Below are 20,894 nucleotides of genomic sequence, written 5' to 3' on the forward strand. Positions count from 1 at the left end.
CACCTGGGCACACTCCAAGGCCGCCTGGGCTGTGCAGGTGACATGGGTGAGAGATACAGGCAGGGCCCGAGACAGGAGCCATGAGTGACCGGGACAGAAGCTGCCCGTTCTTGGAGAGAAACGGGGGGTTGTCCAGACCCGTACAGCCAGCCAGATCTAAGTGGGCTGAGTCACCAGACACTCCTTTGAAGGGGGTTTTAGGCGGGTTGGGAGCTGAGGATGTGGCGGCAAACAGGCAGAGGGCTGGGGCAGCCGCCACCTGTCAGAGTGCAGAGACAGCCTCGGCAGCCTCCGGGGGGACCATCGGGGGCCTTCTGCGGTCGTGGCGCCCGTGCAGAACTGTCTGGAGACCAACGGACACACACACACAAAGCAGGTCCTTGCCACTGCTGGACAGAGGAAGCGGGTCTCCCCAGGGACAGAGGCCAGAGGCCGCTCTTCCCTAGCCCCCTCGTCAGCTGTGGCCTGGAGCAGAACCCCAAGCCGGGTGCCAGCCTGTCCCCACCCACCCCATCCCACCAGCAGGACAGGACAGTTACAGCTTCGGATAGTTCCTGCCCAGTGCCAACGCGTGGGGTGGGAAGCATGACGCCCAGGGCAAGGCCTCTGTTCTCCCACGGTGGCTGAGCATGCCAAGGTCACCGCACCGAGCCCTGCCTTTGTGCCCTAGGGGGTCCGAGGGCCCAGGAATGATCCCCTCCCTCCTCTGACTTCCCAGGGAGGAACCAGGTCTGGGGAGTTCGGGGAGCCACAGGCTGGTGGGGGGGACCAGGAAGGGAGGGGATGCTGGGGTTATGCGGGATTGGTAACTGGTTTGGCTCACTTGGTGTTTGCTTGGTCTAGTTGAGCCAACATTTCCAAGTGAGATTTCACATTAAACATAGATAAAACACCTGGATTTCGGGCTTTTCTTAAAATCCTTGAAGGTCTGGTAACCCTGGGACATTGTCGCTGAATTCCAGCTGTCCCCCAGAAGGGACATGCTCTGTGCTGCTGACCAGGTCCTCCTGGGCCAGCTTTGCTCCTGGACTGCGGACCAGGGCTCTGGCTGGGGGCTGGGAGGCGGATCACGGCCCCGAAGCTGGGCTGCCCCGCCGGGCCTCCCACCCCACGCAAGGAATACTGAATGGCCTTGCCTGCCCTCCAGCATCTCCGGGGCCGGCTCAGAGATGCCACCACGGAGGGAAGTTGGGGAGGTTCGCCAACACCAGGGGGCCAGAGAGACTCTCCCCTTTGCCTGGGACAGAGGAGAGAGATGGGGTTTCTGAGGGGCCCGCTTGCTCACCCCAGTGAGCTGTACCCCAGAACTGGCGCCCCCACCCCTGCCAAGGGAACCTTCTTCCCTCCCCGGGGCTGATGCACCCAGACGCCCGTGCTCACCTCTGAAGGAAGCTGGGGAGTGGCCCAGGAATTGGGCATCTGGGGGCTTGGCTGCTAGGATCCATGTAAGCCTAAGGGAAACCCCAGGGCCAAAGACCTAGGGATTTCACCTTGTCTCAGCTCTCCTGGGGTCACCCCGGGATTTGTGCACTAATGGCTTCCAAAACTGTGTGACTTGGGCAAGTTACTCAACCTCTCTGGGCCTCAATTCTCTCATCTGTGAAGGGAGGATCATAATAGTGCCTAGAAGGGTTGTGACATGGGTTCAGTGAGATGGTGCCAGACACAAACTAACTACTGCATCGCCCCCGATCATAACCCCCTCTGCAGGTGGGGAAAAGGAAGCTCCGAGAGGGGACTCGGCCCCGTGTCCTCCCACCAGCCTCCAGTGATCTCTGCTTCCATTCTGGGAGGCAGCACGGGCCCCCTCTGCCTGACCCCAAATCCAGCACATCGGCCCAGTCTTAATAACATCTTTTATTGATTTTGCAGGAGAAAAAAAATAGAATTTATTTAACAGTTAATGCCTGTACAGCTTCCTTCCCCTCCTCAATTGCATGGCGCCACAGTCATTATCGAGAGCAGTGGGGGTTCTGGGAGCGAGTGGGGGTCTGACCTGTGCCCCAGCCTCGTGTGGGGACAGACAGCCGGGCTGCCTTTAAGCCGCGGCACCGGCTTCGGTCTCAGAGAGCTTGATCAGCCCCCTGTTCCCCCGGGCCTCAGCTCTTCTGGGAGCCCAGAGGTCTGGGAGGTGAGCACGGAAGCTGGGGGCCCTGGAAGCTACAGAGATGATGGATCTTCTGCGGGAGAAACAGTTCCTTATCTTCCCATCGGCCCCACGCTCCAAATGAAAAGCGCATTTGCATAGCTGCTCCGCCGAAGCTGCAAAGCTCATAAAAGTATTTGCCGGGCTCTCGGTTGCATAGGAACCTACTTGGAGTACAGCGCTGCGGTGGGGCCGGGCGGGCGCCAGGAAGACAGCGGATTAATATTTGCAACGAGAAATTACCCACCACTGGGAAACCAATTAGATCCCTGATCCGAGCTTGTTACATCGATGGAAATAGATACATTCTGAGCTTCACTCGGCTGGGGGTGCGGGGCACATTTCCAACTCGAGGGGAAGCTGTTGCGGGGGGAGGGGCCCTGGGCAACAGGCACCTCTCAGCGTGACTGCAGGGGCACCTGCTCCGACTGAGGAACGAGGAACCTGAGGAGCCTGAGCTCAGACCAGAGGGAGGGGCCGCCTGCCTCCAGACAAAGTTCCAATGGAAGGGGAGGTGGACCCTGGAGCTCAAGGGGGAGGTTGGGGGCCTGGCCCTCGGCCTGCGACCCTGCTGGCCATCTGGGGTGTGAAGCTGCCCACTGCCCGTCCTATATGGGCCTGGCAGCACGGCAGGTGCACATGGCTCCCTTCCTTCCCTCCGCGACACACACATCCCGGGGGGGGTCCGTCCTTCTCGCCTGGGATGAGGGAAGGGGCTGAGTAGTCCTGGATAGACTTTCGGGGTACCAGGGAACCCCACCCTCTAAGCTGGCTCCACCAGCCCCCAGATGAGGCAGGGATGTGGCGGGGAGGGGAGCTGTTTGCACCTGCACTCGGGGCCTTCCCTGGTGCCCCCCACCATGTTGGGGTTGGTGGCTGAGGCCCCTCCCCACCGTCCCGCTCGGCCCTGGGTGGCCACGCTCTGCAGGGAGGGGAGGCCCCCCCAGGCCACCTCACCGTCCCAGCCTGAGGTGGCCCAGTGGGGTTGTGGGCGCAGGCGCTGGTGCCTGGGGCCCTGCTCTGCTGGAGCCTGCAGGAGGCACCAAGCTGGGACTCCTGGGAGCGCACCCCGGAGCCGAGGGACAGAGGGAGGCCGTGTCACACGAGTCCCCTCTCACTCCCCTCTCCCAGCCCCTGGAGTCCAGGCTGCCAAGGCTGTGGACAGGGGCAGAAGACACAGGTGCTGGGTCGGGGCGGGTGACAGAGGCCGCTGCTGGCTGGGAGGACCAGCGCTCCCTCCTCCGCTGGTCAGCACTGCCACCGTCGCGCTATCTCCTCACTTATGCACGTTTTGGGGCGTAAGGCTGTCAGGGAGAGGACAGAGAGGAGGCCATTACCCAGCCTCAGTCCCCGAGGGCAGCCCCACACCTGGGCTTGTGGGGGGGCGGGGATGTCCAAACTGCCTGAATCGCCGGCCCAGGCCACCGCCCCCGAGCGTGGCACCCGGGCATGCTGACCCGTCGCCGCCCTCCCCCCAACCCTGCACCCCCAGAGCAGGCTCTGCCACGCTGTTCCCTCTGCCCGGCCAAGTCCCCGTACGTCTTAGGGTGCAGCTCGAACAGCACCTCCTCTGGGAAGCCCTCACCCCGGGCATCCTCCACGGCTTCCCCACGGCACAGGACAACCCCTTCCATATGGCACGGCTGCCCTTAGCGGCCTTTTCCATCTGCACTCCGAAGCCTGGCTCCCAAGAAGCCACACCGAGCTCCAGGTGCCTTCAGGAAGGGCACCTGTTCTGCCCCCGCAGCCCCCCGGGGAGAGAAGAGGGGTCCAAGGGGCAGGCAGGGCTGGGTGTGGGACGCTGCCAGCTCCTTGTCTACACAGCCTGGAGTCCCGCAGGAGACACCCTGGGCGGGGCAGCGAAACTGACCTGGGTCAACCAGGCTCTGCTTCCTTTTCGAGTTGGTGATGATCTGGTTTTCATTCATCATCTGGACGTCCTGATCCTCCACCTGATTGCTGCGGGGAGGGAGAAGGCGGAGGGCTCGACCCGTGCTGTCCGTCCTCGTTAGGGACAGTGAGGCGAGGCCAGGGGCCCGGCTTACCTGATGGCGGTGTGTCGCTCCTGGCGGCAGATGTCCATGTCCTCGGTGAAGAGGATGGTGTGGCAGGGCACCGTGGGCTCACACGTGGGCAGGATGCCCCCCACCAAATGGCCCACCATGGCCAGGATCCCGTTGTACACGAGCAAGTCGTCCACCAGGAGCTGGCGGACACAGGGTCGGGGCTGCACCATGGGGCCAAGAGTTTCCCCCTCCTTCCCTCCTGAGGCCTCGGGCAAAGCGAGTTACCACTGGGAGCCTCACCAGCTAGCCTGGCGTGTGCGGGGATCTCAGGCCCTCGGAGCCTGGGATTGGCCCCCGGGGGCCTTCCGCACCCCACCCTAGAGTCGCCTCCCGGGGGGAAGGACCACCCTAGACCAAGATGCTTGGAAAAGAAAAGATGAAAGAAAGGCCACTTTCTGGTTTTCAGGAGGATGATTCAAATCACTGGGGGCAGGTTTGGGATTCACGGTGGGGTGGCGAATTTCCCTGCCTCGGAGCCCCAGGCATCTGTGTCTAAGGTGGCAACAGAGAGAAGCAAATCCAACTGCGACAAATGATAATTGCCAGCAGCCTAATTACCAATGAGCACAATTATCTCGAAAAACCCAGCTGATAAGTACTCACGCCAAACTCTTTCACCCCTCGATGGGGCGTTTTCGCATAATTCCACAGTTTGATCGTGGACACGGTGGTGGGCAGATCGAAAATCCCATAAACCCGGTTCACCTGTCGGAGACGAGAACTCATGAGAACAGGCATGTTTGGAAACAGAGGCGCCGGGAGGGGGGCGCAGGGTGCAGGCAGAGGTGAGCATGATGGGCGCCGGAGGCGGTACCCGGGTGGCTGGGGGGGGGGCCACAGCACGTGGGGTTCCCGCTGCCTTCCCTCTCCTGGAAGCCCATCTTGAGCCCAGTCACGTGTGGCTGCATTCGCAACAAATCGCCAACTGGCTCTGGGAGGCCTGTTTCCTTGGGCCTGGCATGGCCCTGATTTAAATCCCCGCAGAGCATTGGTGCCCCCCTCCCTCTCCCCGGGGTCCAGCCAGACACCCAGTGTGGGGCTTCCCTGGGCCGAGGGGGCAGGCCCCCCCCTGCAGAGTCAAGGAGCGCTGTCCTCCCGGCGGTCAGCACCGCCTTGACCCCGATCTGTCCTTTCTTGGGTTGTAAATGAGAAACACAGCAGATAGGCCCCAAAAGCGCTGCTGGGTAATTTCCAGCCTGTGTCTTTGAACCTCTGCAGGGGGAGCGGGGAGGGGGTTGTCCAGATCAGTGGCAGAATCAGCTGGTAAGGTGAGACTGGCGGCTTCTCCGTCCCCCCACCCTGTCCCCACTGCCGCCCCAAAAGACTCCCCCATATTAGGGGGCTCCTGGCAAGACGGAAGCAAGCAATGAGCTTTCAGTGTCGGCCACAGGCTGTGGGCTCAGTTCTGCCCCAGGCCCCGGAGGATGTCGGGGATCACAGGGGTGGGGTGCTGCAGTTGGGGTCAGCCTTCCAGCTGTACTGTGGAAATAGTAAAGGCTCTCGAGAATAGCTGCCCACGGGGCTCAAGCAGGTACAAATGTCTGAGTCCAGCTGGGAGAGTGACAGCTACAGAAACTGCCTCTCACTGAGTCACGTGACAGATGCCGGTAACCACCTGCTGGCCGAGCTCAAGATGGCCATAGACAGGCGGGGCCCCGGTCTCTGGGGAGCTGTTGGACCCTCGGGGCTCAGGGACAGAGACACTGGAAAACCTCCCACACAGAGCTGCTAATGCTGCTCCTTTCCATGTTTTGAGAGGAAAATATCCTCCCTGTCCTCCTGTGCAGTCACACGGAGGGAAAGGGGACACTCTGCCGGTCACACACATGCCCTAGGGCCTGCTGCACTCCTCTACCCAGCATCTGGCTGGCGCGGGGCTAGAACCCCATCTCCACCTGGCCTGTCTCCTCTCTCTTGACCAACATCGCCAGGCCCGGGGGGACGAAGCGCCCCGCAGGCCCCCAAGTGACAAGGAGCAGCTGGAGGGTCTGAGATCTGGGAAACTGGGTCACCTGAAGAGCTGACAGGCCAGAGACAGGGCCAGAACGGGGTCCAGTGACTGGTGACCTCAAGGAGGGGCAGGGACATGGGATGCGGCCAGGGGACGGGGCTGCCCATGATGACCTATGGACGCCTGCCGCTCAGGGTCTCCGGGGTCCCATGCAGGCCCTTCTCTCTCTGGGGCCCAGAGCGTGCCCGTCAGACGTGTCAGCGAAGACCTGCGTCTTCCTGATAGCCCGCAGGCATTCTGATTCATTGGAGATTAACCTGCCCTGGAAGACAGACATGTCCCCAAGACCATGGACACAAAGGCTCCCCATGAACTCACCAGGCCAGGCAGGATGGGGGCCAGCCACATGTGCCTGCCATCGCTGGTGTCATTCACTTGGTCGACGAGCTTGTCGGGGGTCCGGACGTCCCCGCACACGCCCTCCAGGGAGTTCACGCTGTCGGGGAAGGCGGCAATATCTGGGGAGCCTCTAAGCTGTCATAACCCAAAGCAGTGTGTTGGGCGCCGCATGTCACTCTCCCGGCCACCAGCCTCCTCGCGCTGATGGCATGGCTCAAAGGACTTGGGGGCTGGTGGGCAGAACGGCCGTCTGCTGCTCGGGGCCACCAGAAGAGTGACAGCCACATGAGCCATTCTGGGGAAAATGAGCACCGAGACTGGTGGGGGGGCGGGTGGCCAGCATCAGGGAGGGGTTGGGGGGCGGCCAGGCAGACAGTCGGCTGGAAAGAGAACAGTCTCGAGGCAGGAACAAATTTGTGGCTGACACTCTGGGGAGTGGAGGGCAAACTTTGAAGGTTTTTTTCTTTGGCGAAGGGGCTGAGGGATGGCTGGATCCGGCCTTGGCATGGGGGGACCAGACGGGGACTGAACACACTGGGGGAGCCTGACCCCAGTGATGGCTACTTGAGGGCTGGACATCATCGTGGATCTGGACCGACCACTTCCAGCTCTGGCTCTGCCTTCCCACCTGTGAGGTCTGGGGCAAGTTACAGAACAACTCAGGGCCTGCTTCCTCATCTGGAAAATGGGTATAAAAACCCCCACGTCCCAGAATGGATGTGAGCAGGCTCGGTGAAATTGAACAAGCCTTGTACATCTGAGGAGTCACTAATAACCATCAAAACCACCAGGAATCATTCATCCCAGGCCAGGAGGATGGTGTCACCAGGGGAAGGCAGAAAAGGATCCAGAGGGAACCCAGGGACCCCAATAGGTACAAGACAGGCTTTGGGGTTAGACCTGCTCTGGTGGGACCCTGTGATCCTGGTGGGTTGGGGATCCCAGGGCAAGGGCCCAGAGGGCTCAGGCAGGTGACATCAAAAGAAGCAGCCTGGCAGTTCAGTGGTCAGACAATGGTCTGTAGAGCTAAACTCCCAGCTCTATGCTCACATGCTGTGTGACCTTGGGCAGGTTACTTAACATCTCTTAGTTCCTCACGTGTAAAATGGGGATAACAGCACTCACCTTCACAAGCAAATGAGGCACCATGGGACAAGCCCTCACAGAGTGAGCCCTCAGTAAATATTAGCAATTTGTTTTGGGGGCCTGGTAGAAGACAGTAAGGACATGTTGGGGCAGAAGGGCGGTGGATACTCAGGTCTAGCCATGATCACTGTACATGGCTATTGCTAATTTCTCAAGAGTAGCCGAAGACTGAAGGTTTTCCCGTGAAACTCCCTGATTTTTAAAAAAATATTAGCAACTAAGCTAAAATATTGAAAAACTCAGTGAGCTAGCAGTTTGCAAAATCTGGTGGGGGTGTTCCACGAACAAATGGGTCCATAGTCAAGAAATGCAGGACACTCTGGGTTGAATACAGTGCCACAGGAGGCTCCCTGCAGGCCTTGCCAGAGCCTTTAGAACTCCAAAGTACTACTTGTAGTTCTCTGGGACGGGGTGCATCTGGTTATCCTCTCCCAAATCCCCAGGCCACAGGACTCTCTGTCGCATGGGACTCCTGCCACGGACACCTCGGCAGGGGCTGGGAGCTGCCCATGGCTCTGCCCACCCTCCCAGGGGTCAGCATCTGACCTGTAGCAGAGCCCACTGGTGTTTTTATCCCGGGGTCTGACTCCTACAGGGACATTTCCTGTCCTTCTCTGCACCCTCCCATGCACCCTCCTGTTGGGGTAGTGTCCCCTTTGCCTCAAAAGGATACTATTTTCCGACAGAGAGATCTTTTCCCCCCGCTCATCATACAGCTCCAGGCCCGTGAGACCAATATAATAGGGATCGCCGCAGCTGGTCAGGAGTTGCAACTGGAAAATGACTAAGGGACGTTATTAAGGAAAAACAGGCTTAATTTTCCAAGAACAAAGCAAAACAGCGACAAAGATAATATAGGGCTGTACTTTCGGGGGCTTCTACAGATGAATAAAAGGAAAACATCTTTTTTTTATTTTTTATTTTTTACTCTCATGGAGCCTGAAGCCCAACAGAATATACGTGGCATCAAACTGTCTTGAATTTAAACTACGTATGTGCGTGTTTTAAGAATTAAAAGCTGTCCTCCAAGCCGGGATACAGGAGGGCGGGGGGGTGGTGATGCTCTCCAGGGAGCTGGCAGGAAGTGAACCATTCTGTCACAAACTCATTGTGTGGTGGCACTGAACAAAGTGACCAGGACTCAAATTGTCTCCTGCCTCAGTTTCCCTGGTTGTAAAATGACAAGAACAGAGCGCCCATTGCCTTCTCCGTCCGTTTCAAGTGTGCAGGGTTGGGGTGGGTGGGCGAAGGGGGGAAAATACAGGAGCTCTGGAGCACCAGGAGGGATGGGCCGTGGCTGCATGAGCCACCATGGCTGACTGCTTCCCACAGTCCTCAGCCCTGTCCCCCTGCCAGCTCCCAGCATTCCAGGGGCGGGTAGGGTAGGAAAGGTGGCTTCTAAGCACTATCACAGCCATGGGCACTCTGTCCAGGAGAACAGGCTGCTAGGAGAATCAGGATGCTCGTGTTCACTCACCTGCCTGGCCCCTGCCTGGCCCCTTCCCGGCTCTGTGGCCTTGGACAAGTTCCTTAACCTCTCTGGGCCTCTGTGTTCTCAGCTGTGAAATGGGGATGCTCACAGCACCACCGCACTGGGCTTGGGGGAGGGCTGAGTTACAAATGCACTGTGACAGTGCCAGGCCCAGGAAAGGATCCAGCAAACTGGGGCTATCCTTACTTCTGTGTTCATCTCCTCCCTGGCCTGCTTCCAAGGACAGCCCCCAGTTCAGTCCCTGGGGAGAGCTCCAGCTTCTCTGGCCTCTCCCAGCTGGAGTCCTAGGTGCTGCCTCTGGAAACCTCAGTCCAAACCTCAGCCAGCTGGCTGACCAGGGGGCGGGGTCTGGAACCATGTCACCGCCCCCCGCCCCAGCAGTGCTCAGTGAGCCCGAGGCCCCGGGGAGCCTCCCATCCTCCCCTGGGTTTCCCGGCACGGCGCCCCAGCACCTCGGCTGTGGCCTGCCCGAACCCCAACACCACCACAAGGGCTGAGCCCTCTCCTGGGGTTCCGGGCACGGACCCCGAGGGCCCAGGATGCACAGACAGGTGGGAGGAGGATACAGCCTCAGGGCATCAGGGGCGCCTCGTAGTCCATGGTCGCCCGCTCCAGGCTTTGTGAGTCAAGCCTAAAAAGACACAAAACATCACCAGGAAGCAGAAGATCTCAATGGCCTTGATGGCTGGTCAGTCATTCTCCCAGCCGCACACTATATGAGGACACGGCGGGTGGGGAGGTTCCCTGGCAGCGGGGACTGACCTTGTCTGTTCTGGAGTCTGCTCTTTACCACCCAGCCCTCTGGCCCTTTCATGAACAGGGCAAGCGCACGCTGTGCCCACGGCTGAGCGAGACCCGTGCAGGGGTGACGGATGGGAGGGAGTGCGGGGCTGGGGCAGACTACCCCAGGGGGTGGTCAGGGAGCCAGCACCTGAGCTAAGAAGGAGGCAGCCACACAAAGCATCAGAGCTGAACCTTCCAAGCAGAGGAGCAGCCAGAGCAAAGGCCCTGTGGTAGGAAAGCACCAGAGGGGCTGGATCATGGGGCAGGATGGGAGGCTGGCAGGAAGAGGAGGCAGGAAGGTGGGGCGTACCCTGCAGTCTTTACTTTGGGAGCCTGAGCAAGGGCCTTCAGTAGCGGGGACCTCAATGCCCACATCTGTAAAATGGGCATAATAACCCCTTCAGGAAGGATTCCCTGAAGGATGAACGCAAAGCATCTGAACGGATCTAGCACTTGCGAGGAAGAGTTCTCAACCTCTGCACACTCCTCCCTTGGCACCTCTCTCCCTGGTCCGTGGGCCAGTACCTTCCAGGCCTTGCTGAGTTTTCTTCTATTTCAAGGGCGCTGTTATAATTAAGTGGCTGTTCCCAGTGACCGGTCCAAGAAGCGATCCCAGCCATGGTGGAGGGAAACTCATTTTGTTTTGTGAGCTTGGCCTCTGGCGTTTGGACATGGGGGGCGGGAGGGGTTTAAAGGAGTAAACTGAATGTGGCATTTACAAATCGTTATAACCTTAATGCAGCTGAGACGGGGCCAAGAAATATCAGCACACCCACGAAATGTTAGGCTCTCATTTCCTCTTTGAATCTTTCTAAACCAGGAACTCGGGAACAAGAGAGAAGGCCCTTCCCCGAATTGGCCAGTGGGCATTTCTGGAACAGGACGCAGGCTGGAGCCTCTTTTCCCAGCAGGAGGTGCAACGAAGTATTAAAAGAGCTGAAGCCCTCCAGACCGTGGGGAACCCAAACATCCCCAGACAAGGTGGGCTCATCCCACGGGCTTCCGCGGACGCCTGCCTGGCAGTGCATTAGAAAACACCAGGTTGAAAAGCGACGCATTTGATCATCATTTCAAAACCTTTAGGTAGCGACTTCAGAGCTACGTGTGAAGCCAGCAGCCGGAGGACGGGGAGGGGACATTCCTGATGCTGCTAGCCCTCACCTCCGGGCCGGCGGGGACAGCTGGCAAACATGCAGGTAGTCCACAAAGAGAATGTCTCGAGCGAAATCAAAGTGGCAGTTGCCCAGCCCCTTCCGGATGAGGAAGCCCTCTGGAGGGGAGACACACAGGCCATCCAGGGAGATGTGGACGATTTTGGCCTGGCAAACAAAAGGAGAAACACGCTTGAAGAAAGGCAGCCAGCCAGCATGCAGGCCAGTGGCGTGGGCTGACGGGGCTGTCGTGGACGTCTGAGTGTGATGGGGAGCCCTCACGGAGGCCCCAGGCCTGGGACAGCCCTTGGTCTGGCCTTCTCAGACCAGGACCACCTGGCTGGGCCCCTTTCTCGTGCTGGCCACGCTCCGTGCCATGCACTGAGCTGTGTGCTGGAGGGATAGCAGGGGAACAGGCAGATGTGGCCCCTGCCATGGTGGCCTGGCTCAGCGGCCTGAGGTGGTACAACGTTTCGGGCCTCCCTCCGCAGAGACCCTGGCCGGGCCATCTAGATCTGCCTCAGGGCCTGGTGAGTCACAGGCGCTTACCAAAAGCCTGCCGAATGGGTTCAATCTGGGCCAAGGTGTTCCACTGGCCTGGGACGGATATCACCAACCAGAGGCCAGGATCTACCAGTCAATCTCAAAGCAGGGTCTGGAGTGGCTTCCCTGGGGCGGGGGAGTGGGGGTGGTGGTGGGTGAGCAGAGGGGGCAGGAGGTCAGCACTCTCCCTCTGACAACGCATTTTGGAATCGGGACTCCCCACATCTTCATGGTGAGCATCGTGGGCCCGACTGCTGACCAAACTGGTCGATTTTCACCTTTGAGAGACACAGAAGGGCTCCTCTGTGTAGAGAAGAGCCCCGCCCTGGGTCCCACTTCATTCCTTCAGCATTTCGGGGACCCCCCTCATGGCAGCTGGTCACAGGGCACATAAGCCTGAAAAGTGTAGGGTAAGCGGCTTCGGGCACGGCTGGATATGGGGACCGAAAGGCTGTTCCTACATCTCTCCACTAGGCTTTGCTCAGGTGGGTTCAGACCCCGGCCTGAGGGCTGGACCCGGACAAACAGAACTGTCACCCGCTGGTCATATGATTGGACCAGGGACATGGAACCGGACCAGACCAATGAGCGCGACTCCTGCGGTTTCATGGGCTCGCCTCCAAAGAGGAGGTCCTTCTGCAGCTGGGTGTGGAGCTAGCCGGAAGCTGGGCATCACGGCGGAGGCCCGGGAAGGGCCCCGTCCAGGACGACCCCCACCTCTAGGAAGGGCCCGACTTCCCCATGCCTGTTTATTCCCTTGGACAGAGTTTCTACTACCGCCTCCATCTTGCAGCCATGGAAACCAGGAGTCCAAAGACGCTAAGCAATTTGCCCAAGGACCTGCTGCGGGGATCTGAAGCCCATCTCCAACGTGCAGGGCCCGGCTCTAACCACACGCCAGGGACCCGTCCCCAGGGCACCCACAGGGCCTTGGGGGACACAGGTGCCCGAGGCATTTTCCTGGGGAGACGCAGAGTTTCCATCCCCTGTACTCTGGGATCCTCCTCACCCCCCCGCCCCAGACTCTGCCCATCTCCCTGCCTCCTTCTTCCCACTGTGGCCACGTGTCACCTGCTCGCCCACACGGATGGCAGCCAGGCCTTGGAAGCAGGGCTCTGGGCCCAAGATTGCCAGGCAGCAAATCCAGGTCACGGAGCCTTATCTGGAAGGACCGATTTGCTCAAGGGAAGATATGGGCCCAGAGGCACGAGCTGAGCCCGGAGAATGTTTTCTTGATGCCAATCTGTCTGCCTTTCTAAACGTGCTGATCTGACAGCACACTCCGGGAGATGCCAGTGCGGCCCAGGAGGATCTGTACTGTTGGAGGGGCTGTCGCCCCAGAAGGTGAATGCCTGGGGCCACCGACTCCACGCTGGCAACCCCCCATGGTTCTACAGGGCCCACGGGAGAAATGTCGTGGCATAGGCATGGTGGGGAACCACACCGGGACTCCCGGGATGGAGGCCTGGCTCTGTTAACGTCTGTGTGGCAGAGGATGACGACCACCTTCCCGAGCCAGGTTATCATCCTCTTCCTCCTCACTTTACAGATGGGGAAACGGAGATGCAGGGAAAGCAGGCCACTCGCCAAAGATCACATGGCTGGCTGGGGTCAGAGCGGGGATTCAGACCAGGGCCTTATGACTTTAGGGCCCCAACAGCATGGCTCTATCTTAGCAGACATTGTCACCATCACTTCTGGGTTGTAGTGGGGAGGGGACGAACATATCATAGTCCATAGTCACACAAGGACAGAAGGTCCCGTGCAAAGGGCACTTCTGGTGTTCTCTTTCCACAGTGTGGCAAGACCCCTGCTTTGATACACCCCGGAGTGGGAGAACATGGTATGGAACTGGAGTCTGGGCTCCCAGCCCAGCAGATGTGCACTGGGGCTCTTGCTGTGTGACCTTGGGATGGGTGAACGTACTGTTCTGAACCCCAGTTTTTAATCCTCTGAAAGAGAGTATACATCTGCTTCCCGGAAGCTGGGGTGAGGGTCCCCTGAAATGAATGGGTGCAGAGCCCGCAGCTCAGGGCCTGGCCCCCAAAGCGCTCAATGAACAACAGGGCCCCAACCCACCACTACGGTTCGGGGGCTGGGCCTGCGGAGGACCCGCCAACCCCCAGAAGAGACAAAGTGCTTCCATGTCCCAAGTCTGCCTTGGGCTCTTGAGCCCACATTTGCTGTTTGCAGTAGGAGCAAAGAGCAAGGCGCTCTCTCCCTGGCTATAACCCCCCAGCTCCATTTAGAAAGTTCTGGAAGATTTATGCGCCTCTCCCGCAGCCATGCCAGCCATTCATCAAGGCGCCGTTTCCCTGACAGTGGACTGAGCGCGGCTGCTATTCCCCGGCTTACCCCGCGATAGGTGTCCTCGGGAGATTTATTGTAGTTCCAGAAGCGCAGGCCAGCGATGCTTTCGGCTCTGTCGAAGCAGATCGTGACCCCGTGGTCCAGGCCAGGCGAGAAAGGGATCAGCTACATATGCTCATCCTCCATGGTGATGTTGGCTCCATCGATTAACCTGCAAATAGTGGGGAGGGAGCGGTGAGGTGGGGCTCAGCCACGACCTGTGGGAGAAACCAGAGCGAGGGGTCTATACCTGCTTATGGCCCCCTGCACCCTGCCTGGCATGAGCCTGGACACATTGGGCTTGTTAAGCGGAGGTGGGACTCATTACAGTCACCCTGAGGGACCATGTCACATCTGTAAAATCAGACAAAAGACAGTCGGTGCTGTTAAAATTGCGGCAAAGCGATCATCAGGTTTAAAATAAAGGGGGGACCTGTGTCATCTTTCAGGACCTTCTAACCTGGCGATCTCATTTCTGGAATTGTTTTCCTTTAAGGAGTATTTGTTCAACCTGTGGGAAAGGCTCTCTGCACAAAAATATTCATTACAGTGTTGTTTATTTAGATTAGCATAAAAGGAAAAAAAAAACCCAACAACGAAAAAAACCCCTAAGCGGTTAAGTAAAACAAAGAGTTAAGTAAATCTGCACAGTTGTTAATATGATAACCATAAGGACGATGCAGTGAAGTGGAAAACGATTTTACTGCTGGAAGATGAGGATGGGGGCCAGGAGAGACGATGAAGAAGTGAACAACACATTTGTGTCAGAGGGGATGGGAGGTGGATGCTTTTCTCTACTTTCCAAACTTTCTGTAAAGTGTTCTATTGGCTCTATGGTACATTGTGGAAGAATTCGATTCCTTCCTTCTGGTGCCCTGTGAGAGAGATGCTAAGGCACTAGAGCGAACTTGGCAGCTCTTGGTGTGGGAAAAGCACGAGAAGGGGGAGGTGTGTCTGTGGGGAGCTGGTCTGGCCATAATCATGCAGCCTCGACAGCCCAGGGAAGCACCCTCCCCGTCCTTAGGAGGGAGCCCCTAGCACCCTTGTGTTCTTAGCCACTGTTCTGAACAGCCTGCCTCATCCTTCTCAACTTGGCCTGTGTCTGTCCCAAAGACTGTCCCGCCACGGACTGCCCTGAATTGCTCAGCACACCGCAGCCCAGACCCCAGGAACAGAGGGACCCAGGTCTCAGCCTCTTGGGTAACCCTTCCCCCGACTCCCTCCTAATTTCCTGGTGACTTTAAGGCTGCCGTGCCAGGAGGAATTCCTAGATTTAAAAATAAACTTTATTTTTTCCTTTTACATCTTAAAGTTCAGGATTTGGAATAAATCTTACAATCTAAATGTTCATTCTTGGAGGTAATGTTTCTTTTTTTTTCTCTAAAAGGCCGTTATTAAATTGATGGATGGTGTGTCTTACAATTGCTGGCATCTTAAAACTGAGGAAATTCAGCAATTTAAAACGGAGGTGTTTGTGGAATTAAGTCCATTGGAGAACCTTCCATTTCCTTCTAAAAGCAATTACCCCTGTGTCCTAAACATGGGGCTGTCTCCATATCAAAAATGCTACCCAATTCTGAAAGTAGAGAGAGTTGTCGAAGTGTTTATAATCGATAGTGAAAGGAACAGACACCGCTAAGAATATCTACATAATACTTCCCAGGTCTGTCCACAGAAAAGCCTAGAAACTGTGACCAATCCAGTAACAATGAGCATCTCTAGGGGCTAGATTATGGTAACAATGAGCATCTCTAGGGGCTAGATTATGGTCTCTAAATACCATTTCACACTAAAAGGAACCAAGGCTTCTTGGGGAAACTGGCTGATTCCACATCTGGGACAAGAAATATACAAAGGGAGCCTGGAATGTCTTGTGACATCAGAAAGCAGGAGAGCTGTCCCAGACTACTGTTTTCAAAAAAGGATCTGAGCACTCTCAGTATCTAAAAGCAACTATAAGATAACAATTACAATAAATTGAGACCCTTCACAGTCTGTTTAAATCCATGATTTATGGTAACCAAACACAAACGTTTTAAAGTATGCTAGGGAAGCAATTTTTTGACTTTTGCAAACTGAAAAATAAAGGGAAAGAACCAAGCATGTAGACTGCCTTTCCTATTTGCATTGTACTGCAGAGTAACCAAATAATTGAACAAAAATTTCTCTTTATTGGTGAAAAAAAGAATGACAGGCTCAGCGCCCCACTGTCTTACAACCAAGTGGATCTAGCCACTGAGCACTGACCACCAATGTCACAAAAAGCTTCATGACCAGACACTCTATATGTTCTGAAGGGAAGTTGCAGTGACACCCACACCATGTCATGTCTTGCCCCAATGGTCAAACCTCAATCTGATCAGATGCCTAGATCTAATGAGCAATTTACAAGACATACAGGGGCCTGAGGAACAGGTTAAATAATACCATGGAGATGCAAGCAGGAAAATCCAGACTCTATAGGGCAAACAAATATTTAAGAGGTAATTCGTAAGAAAAAAATGAAAAAAGATGGAAGGGAACCTGGAGGTTATAAAAAGCTTAAGAGATCTATCAAAGAATCATGGCATATGGACCTTATCTAGATCTCAAGCCAACCAGTCACAACGTATGGACCTTATCTGGACCTCAAACCAACCAATCACAACATACGGACCTTATCTGGACCTCAAACCAACCAATCACAACATATGGCCTTTTCTGGATCTCAATATAAGAAACAAACGTAGGGGCGCCTGGGTGGCTCAGTTGGTTAAGCCTCTGCCTTCAGCTCAGGTCATGATCCCGGAGTCCTGGGATCGAGCCCCGCATCAGGCTCCCTGATCCTCAGGGAGCCTGCTTCTCCTGCTGCTGCTCCTCACTACTTGGGGTCTCCCTCTGTCCCTGTCAAATAAATAAATAAAATCTTTAAAAAAAAAAAAACATAAAAAAGGCAGATGAGAAGAAGGCTTTCAGGGAAATAGGAACATGCTGGGTGTCTACTAATTTAGGGAATCACCATTAATTTTTTTGAGTGTAACAACAGTACTGACATGTTCTCTTTAAAGTCCTTATTGTTTAGAGCTACACACCGAACTGTGTAGAGGTGAAGGGCTATCAGGCTTGGGAGTTGCTGTGCTCACATCATCTGGGTGGAGGGGTTTGGGAAGTGGGTGGGTGTGGTTGAACAAGTTGGGCCGGCTGTGAGCTGATCACTTTTGTAGCGGGAGCTGACCCAGCAGGCTCCACGCCTAAGTATATGGGTGATCTGCTTCTGGGGTGTCGAGTGGTTCATGAGCAGACATGGACAGCAGGCGTGAGGGCCACGGTGAAGGGGCCCGTGATGGGAAAGCAGGAAGGAGTCTACCATTGATGGCAGGCGCTCTGGGCCAGGCTGGGGGTGCAGCTGTGGTGTGGCGATTCCCTCCCTGCCCTCCCGCCAGGGGACTTACTATCCCCTCTTCCTGATAAGGCAAGTGAGGCAGGGGAAGACAGTGGAAGTCAGTGGTTACGTGCACAGGTCTCCCACAGACATCCATTCAGATGACTCTGACCCTCAAAACTAGTCTGGGTGACTTCTGGCCAGTTGTTAATCTTTCTGTAGCTCACTTTCAGTTGTAAAGGGGGTGGCCTCTTAGGGCTGTTTAAGGCATAAATGGATGAGGATCTGTAACCTGCTTAGTGTAGCCCCAGTGTCTGGCATTTATTCGGGGCTCCAGGAGTAGCCGCTATAATTTTATTATCATTACTATCGTAACTGGAGAGATTAAGAAACTTACTAGCTGGCAAGGGGCAGAGCCAGGATTGGAACTCTCATCCTTCTGACCCCTCCAGGCTCCTCCTGTTTACAACTCCAGGCAGAGCGCAGGCCCGGCAGCTGTCCTGAGCAGGGGGCCGGTGCCTGTCCCAGGTTTGTCTTCTTATTGACTGGCCCCAGTCTGGGCTGATGCAATCAGACAGAAGCGGAGGAAAGCGCCCGCAGCACCCACAGACACTTCCGGAGCCATCCCCTCCGACCTCGAGCAATGGCACGCTTTCAGCCCCCGAGAGCGGGGCTGCTCATGGTCCGGTGCAGAGCTGGCGTTCCAGGCCCTACACAGCATGGTGGAGAACACACAAAGCACGGCTGTGTCTGGGAGCAGGAGAACACTGCCCACCTCTGGGCGTGGGGCCCTTGGGGGTGGGGGGTCACCTCCCTTTCCCAAGCCTTGGTTTCCCTTGATTCTAAAATGAGAAGCCACAAGGGACACCTCAGGGGGCACAGTCACTAAAGCGTCTGACTCTTGAGCTCAGCTCAGGGGTTGGTCTCAGGGTTGTGAGTTCAAGCCCCGAGTTGGGCTTCACACTGTGGGTGGAGCCTACTTCAAAACATATCAGTGAATAAAATGGGAAGACCACAGACCTCACGGGGTGGCTGGGGAGGGCGGGATGGGGATCACTATTTGAGGTTTGAATCTGGAGTCACAGAGCCTGAGCGACCCCGCGTGTCAGGGGCTGAAGCGTCCTGCTGCTCACGCTGGGAGGGGATGGCTCTGAGGCTCTCTGCAGGTGGCTTCTTACAGACACTTACTTGTCCAGGGTCCGGGAGTCATCGGTGTACTCAGGGAGGTCATTTAGGTCTCTGGGAGAGGCAGAGATCTGGTGCAGGCTGATGGGCAGTGCCTGGCCATCCTTGCCCACCACTTCCAGGCCCGTGAGCCCCAGGTAGTGCGGGTCTCCCCAAGAGGCAGTGAAATTCAGCTGGAGGCCTGTAACAGGAAGAAGAGTGGCCCCTGAACACCAGAGGTTGTGGAGATGGGAAAGGAGTTACCTTCGGCCTCTGCTTTCTACCAACTTGAAAACCCTGACTCAGATGAAAGTGCCTTTGGGGCGGGCTCTCTACCTTTTCTCTTAGTGACCCCTGGGCTCTGGACACTGCTGATGTTCTGGAAATGTCTGCAGGACGAATGGGCCAATGTTGTTTAAGCCTGCCCATGGGTGGGGGGGTTGCCTGGGTGTCTTAGTCCATGAAGCGCCAGTTTTCATCTCAGGTCATGATCTCAGGGTCCTGGGATCGAGCCCTGCATTGGGCTCCCTGCTCAGTGGGGAGTCAGCTTCTCCCTCTCCCTCTGCCCCTCCCCCTGCTCATTCTTTTTCCCTCTGTTTATCTCAGATAAATACAGCCTTTAAAAAAAAATGAACCTGCACATGGCACTGGATCCTTTCTCCCGCATCTATCACATTGCCCCAAGCCGCTGCTTAACACCCTAGCATGGCTCCCCGTGCTGCTTGGCCAGCAGGCCTTGTCCATCCGGCTTCTACCTACTTGTCTAACCTCCTCTTACACCAGGGAGCACGGCTCCACCCAGACAATCTTTCAGTCATTCCTATTTCCAACCCTCTCTCCTGTCACAGGGCCTTTGCCCATGTATTCCCTCCAGAACTCACATGGCCTCATTATGCTCACCCTTCAGATCCCAACTCACTTCCTTAGGGAAGCCCTTCTGACTTCTCTGACCACAGCAAACCTCCGTCCACAGCCTGCCATCAACTTCCATGCCCTGGTCACCAGCGTGATCTTGTGACCATTTGGTAAATATCCGTTTGCCCCGCCAGAGGTGAACTCCCTGAGGACAGAAACTCCATCTGATCTGCTAGACCTCTGTGTCCCCAAAGCCTGGCACAGTGCCTGATGCACAGCAGGAGCTCAGTCCAGGCGGAATGTTTAAATAAGTAACTGCACGCAGGCAGCTATGTCGATACAGGACATCAGAAATGGACATTTTATACACTGGGCACTACTGCGAGACTTCCCGGGATTCAGAGTAAGGAAGTGTTTTACGATGATAACCCCATCTTTTTGCCCTTGCCTCACCCCTGTTCCATCCGAGTCCATCTAGAGTGACCCTCTGTGGTCCTGAGGCAATACGGTCCAGGCGAGTCATCTATTTGCCAAGAGAGCTGAAACCAAATGAAGCCCTTGGTCAGGGCCTCTCCAATACTTGGCTAGAACTTGCCTTTCCTTACTGGTGTCCCATCAGAGCAGGACCAAGCCCACTAAACTCTCCACCCTGGGAGAATTTAGAGCCTCTTTTAGCACCCTCCTGGGGGGTTGTGTGCAGAAGATTCGCATCCTTGGCAACTTTCACAGAAGGCCACCTGGAAGTCACGTGGCCCTACCTCCTTGAGCTCAGGAGCGGAGGCAAAAGCCCAGGGAGGCCAAGCCACCCAGTCTTCCTGGAGCTCGGCTTCCTCTGCTATATGCCTGTCATTTCCAACATACGTTTTGTAACTCAGCCTCTGATCCTTCTGCTCTCCATGGTGCTGAGGTGGCATGGAGCGCATCCCGGGGGCAGGAGGGAAAGATGTGGGACCAGCATGGTACTGGGCCACATCCTAGCTTCTCACCACAACAACGGCATGCAAAACGACCACAAATTCTTTGCAACGTGACTCTGTCACTTCTCCCATCCAGAAGCGGAGTCCATATGTCCACGCCCTCACTGAGGCCACTGAGAAGACGCCCTCAGTCTGGACCACGTGACATGCTTTGGCGAATGGGAGAGCAGCAGAGGTGGCGAGGGCAGAGGATGGAAAGCACGCGGGTGCACATCACCACACTTGGGGGTCCCACCACATGAAGGAGCCAGGCGCGCCTGGTCTCCCCACCACCCCGGCCGACAGCCTCCCGAACACTGGGCGTGGGAGAGAAGACACCTGAGGTCATTCGGTCGCCAGCCCATCTGCCAGCAGACCAGACCCGTGCGCAGGCCCGGAAGAGGCCACGTCAAGCCAGGGAATTATGAGCCCATCGTGGCTTAAATAGCAGTGTGCTGAAGCTGCTCAGGTTTGGGTTGGTCATAAAATCAATGTAATAGTCTGTGAATCCCCGGCTTAGAAAACGCAGACG

General features: G+C 56.5%; 1 protein-coding gene across 3 annotated transcripts; it reads right to left on the reverse strand.

The window, feature by feature from the left end:
* Window positions 1–1,838: 1,838 nt before the first annotated feature.
* LOC308359850 (katanin-interacting protein-like) lies at window positions 1,839–19,567 on the reverse strand. 3 transcript variants are annotated; one of them, XM_080831702.1, is made up of 11 exons: window positions 19,471–19,567; window positions 18,576–18,753; window positions 14,033–14,198; window positions 11,145–11,302; window positions 9,767–9,831; window positions 8,382–8,492; window positions 6,542–6,681; window positions 4,816–4,917; window positions 4,192–4,352; window positions 4,017–4,105; window positions 1,839–3,450 (listed from the first exon to the last, which is right to left on the reverse strand). In XM_080831702.1, the coding sequence occupies exons 7-11, from the start codon at window positions 6,569–6,571 to the stop codon at window positions 3,395–3,397; spliced, it is 438 nt and encodes a 145-aa protein (XP_080687828.1). In that variant the 5' UTR covers window positions 6,572–6,681; window positions 8,382–8,492; window positions 9,767–9,831; window positions 11,145–11,302; window positions 14,033–14,198; window positions 18,576–18,753; window positions 19,471–19,567; the 3' UTR covers window positions 1,839–3,394. The 3 variants fall into 3 exon arrangements, with proteins under 3 accessions (XP_080687828.1, XP_080687827.1, XP_080687829.1); XM_080831701.1 differs by having other exon boundaries at window positions 6,542–9,831; XM_080831703.1 differs by lacking the exons at window positions 9,767–9,831; window positions 11,145–11,302; window positions 14,033–14,198; window positions 18,576–18,753; window positions 19,471–19,567 and having other exon boundaries at window positions 8,382–8,611.
* Between the last annotated feature and the right edge of the window lie 1,327 nt (window positions 19,568–20,894).

Source organism: Martes martes, assembly GCF_963455335.1.
Source record: "Martes martes genome assembly, contig: SUPER_18_unloc_1, whole genome shotgun sequence".
Classification (NCBI taxonomy): domain Eukaryota; kingdom Metazoa; phylum Chordata; class Mammalia; order Carnivora; family Mustelidae; genus Martes; species Martes martes.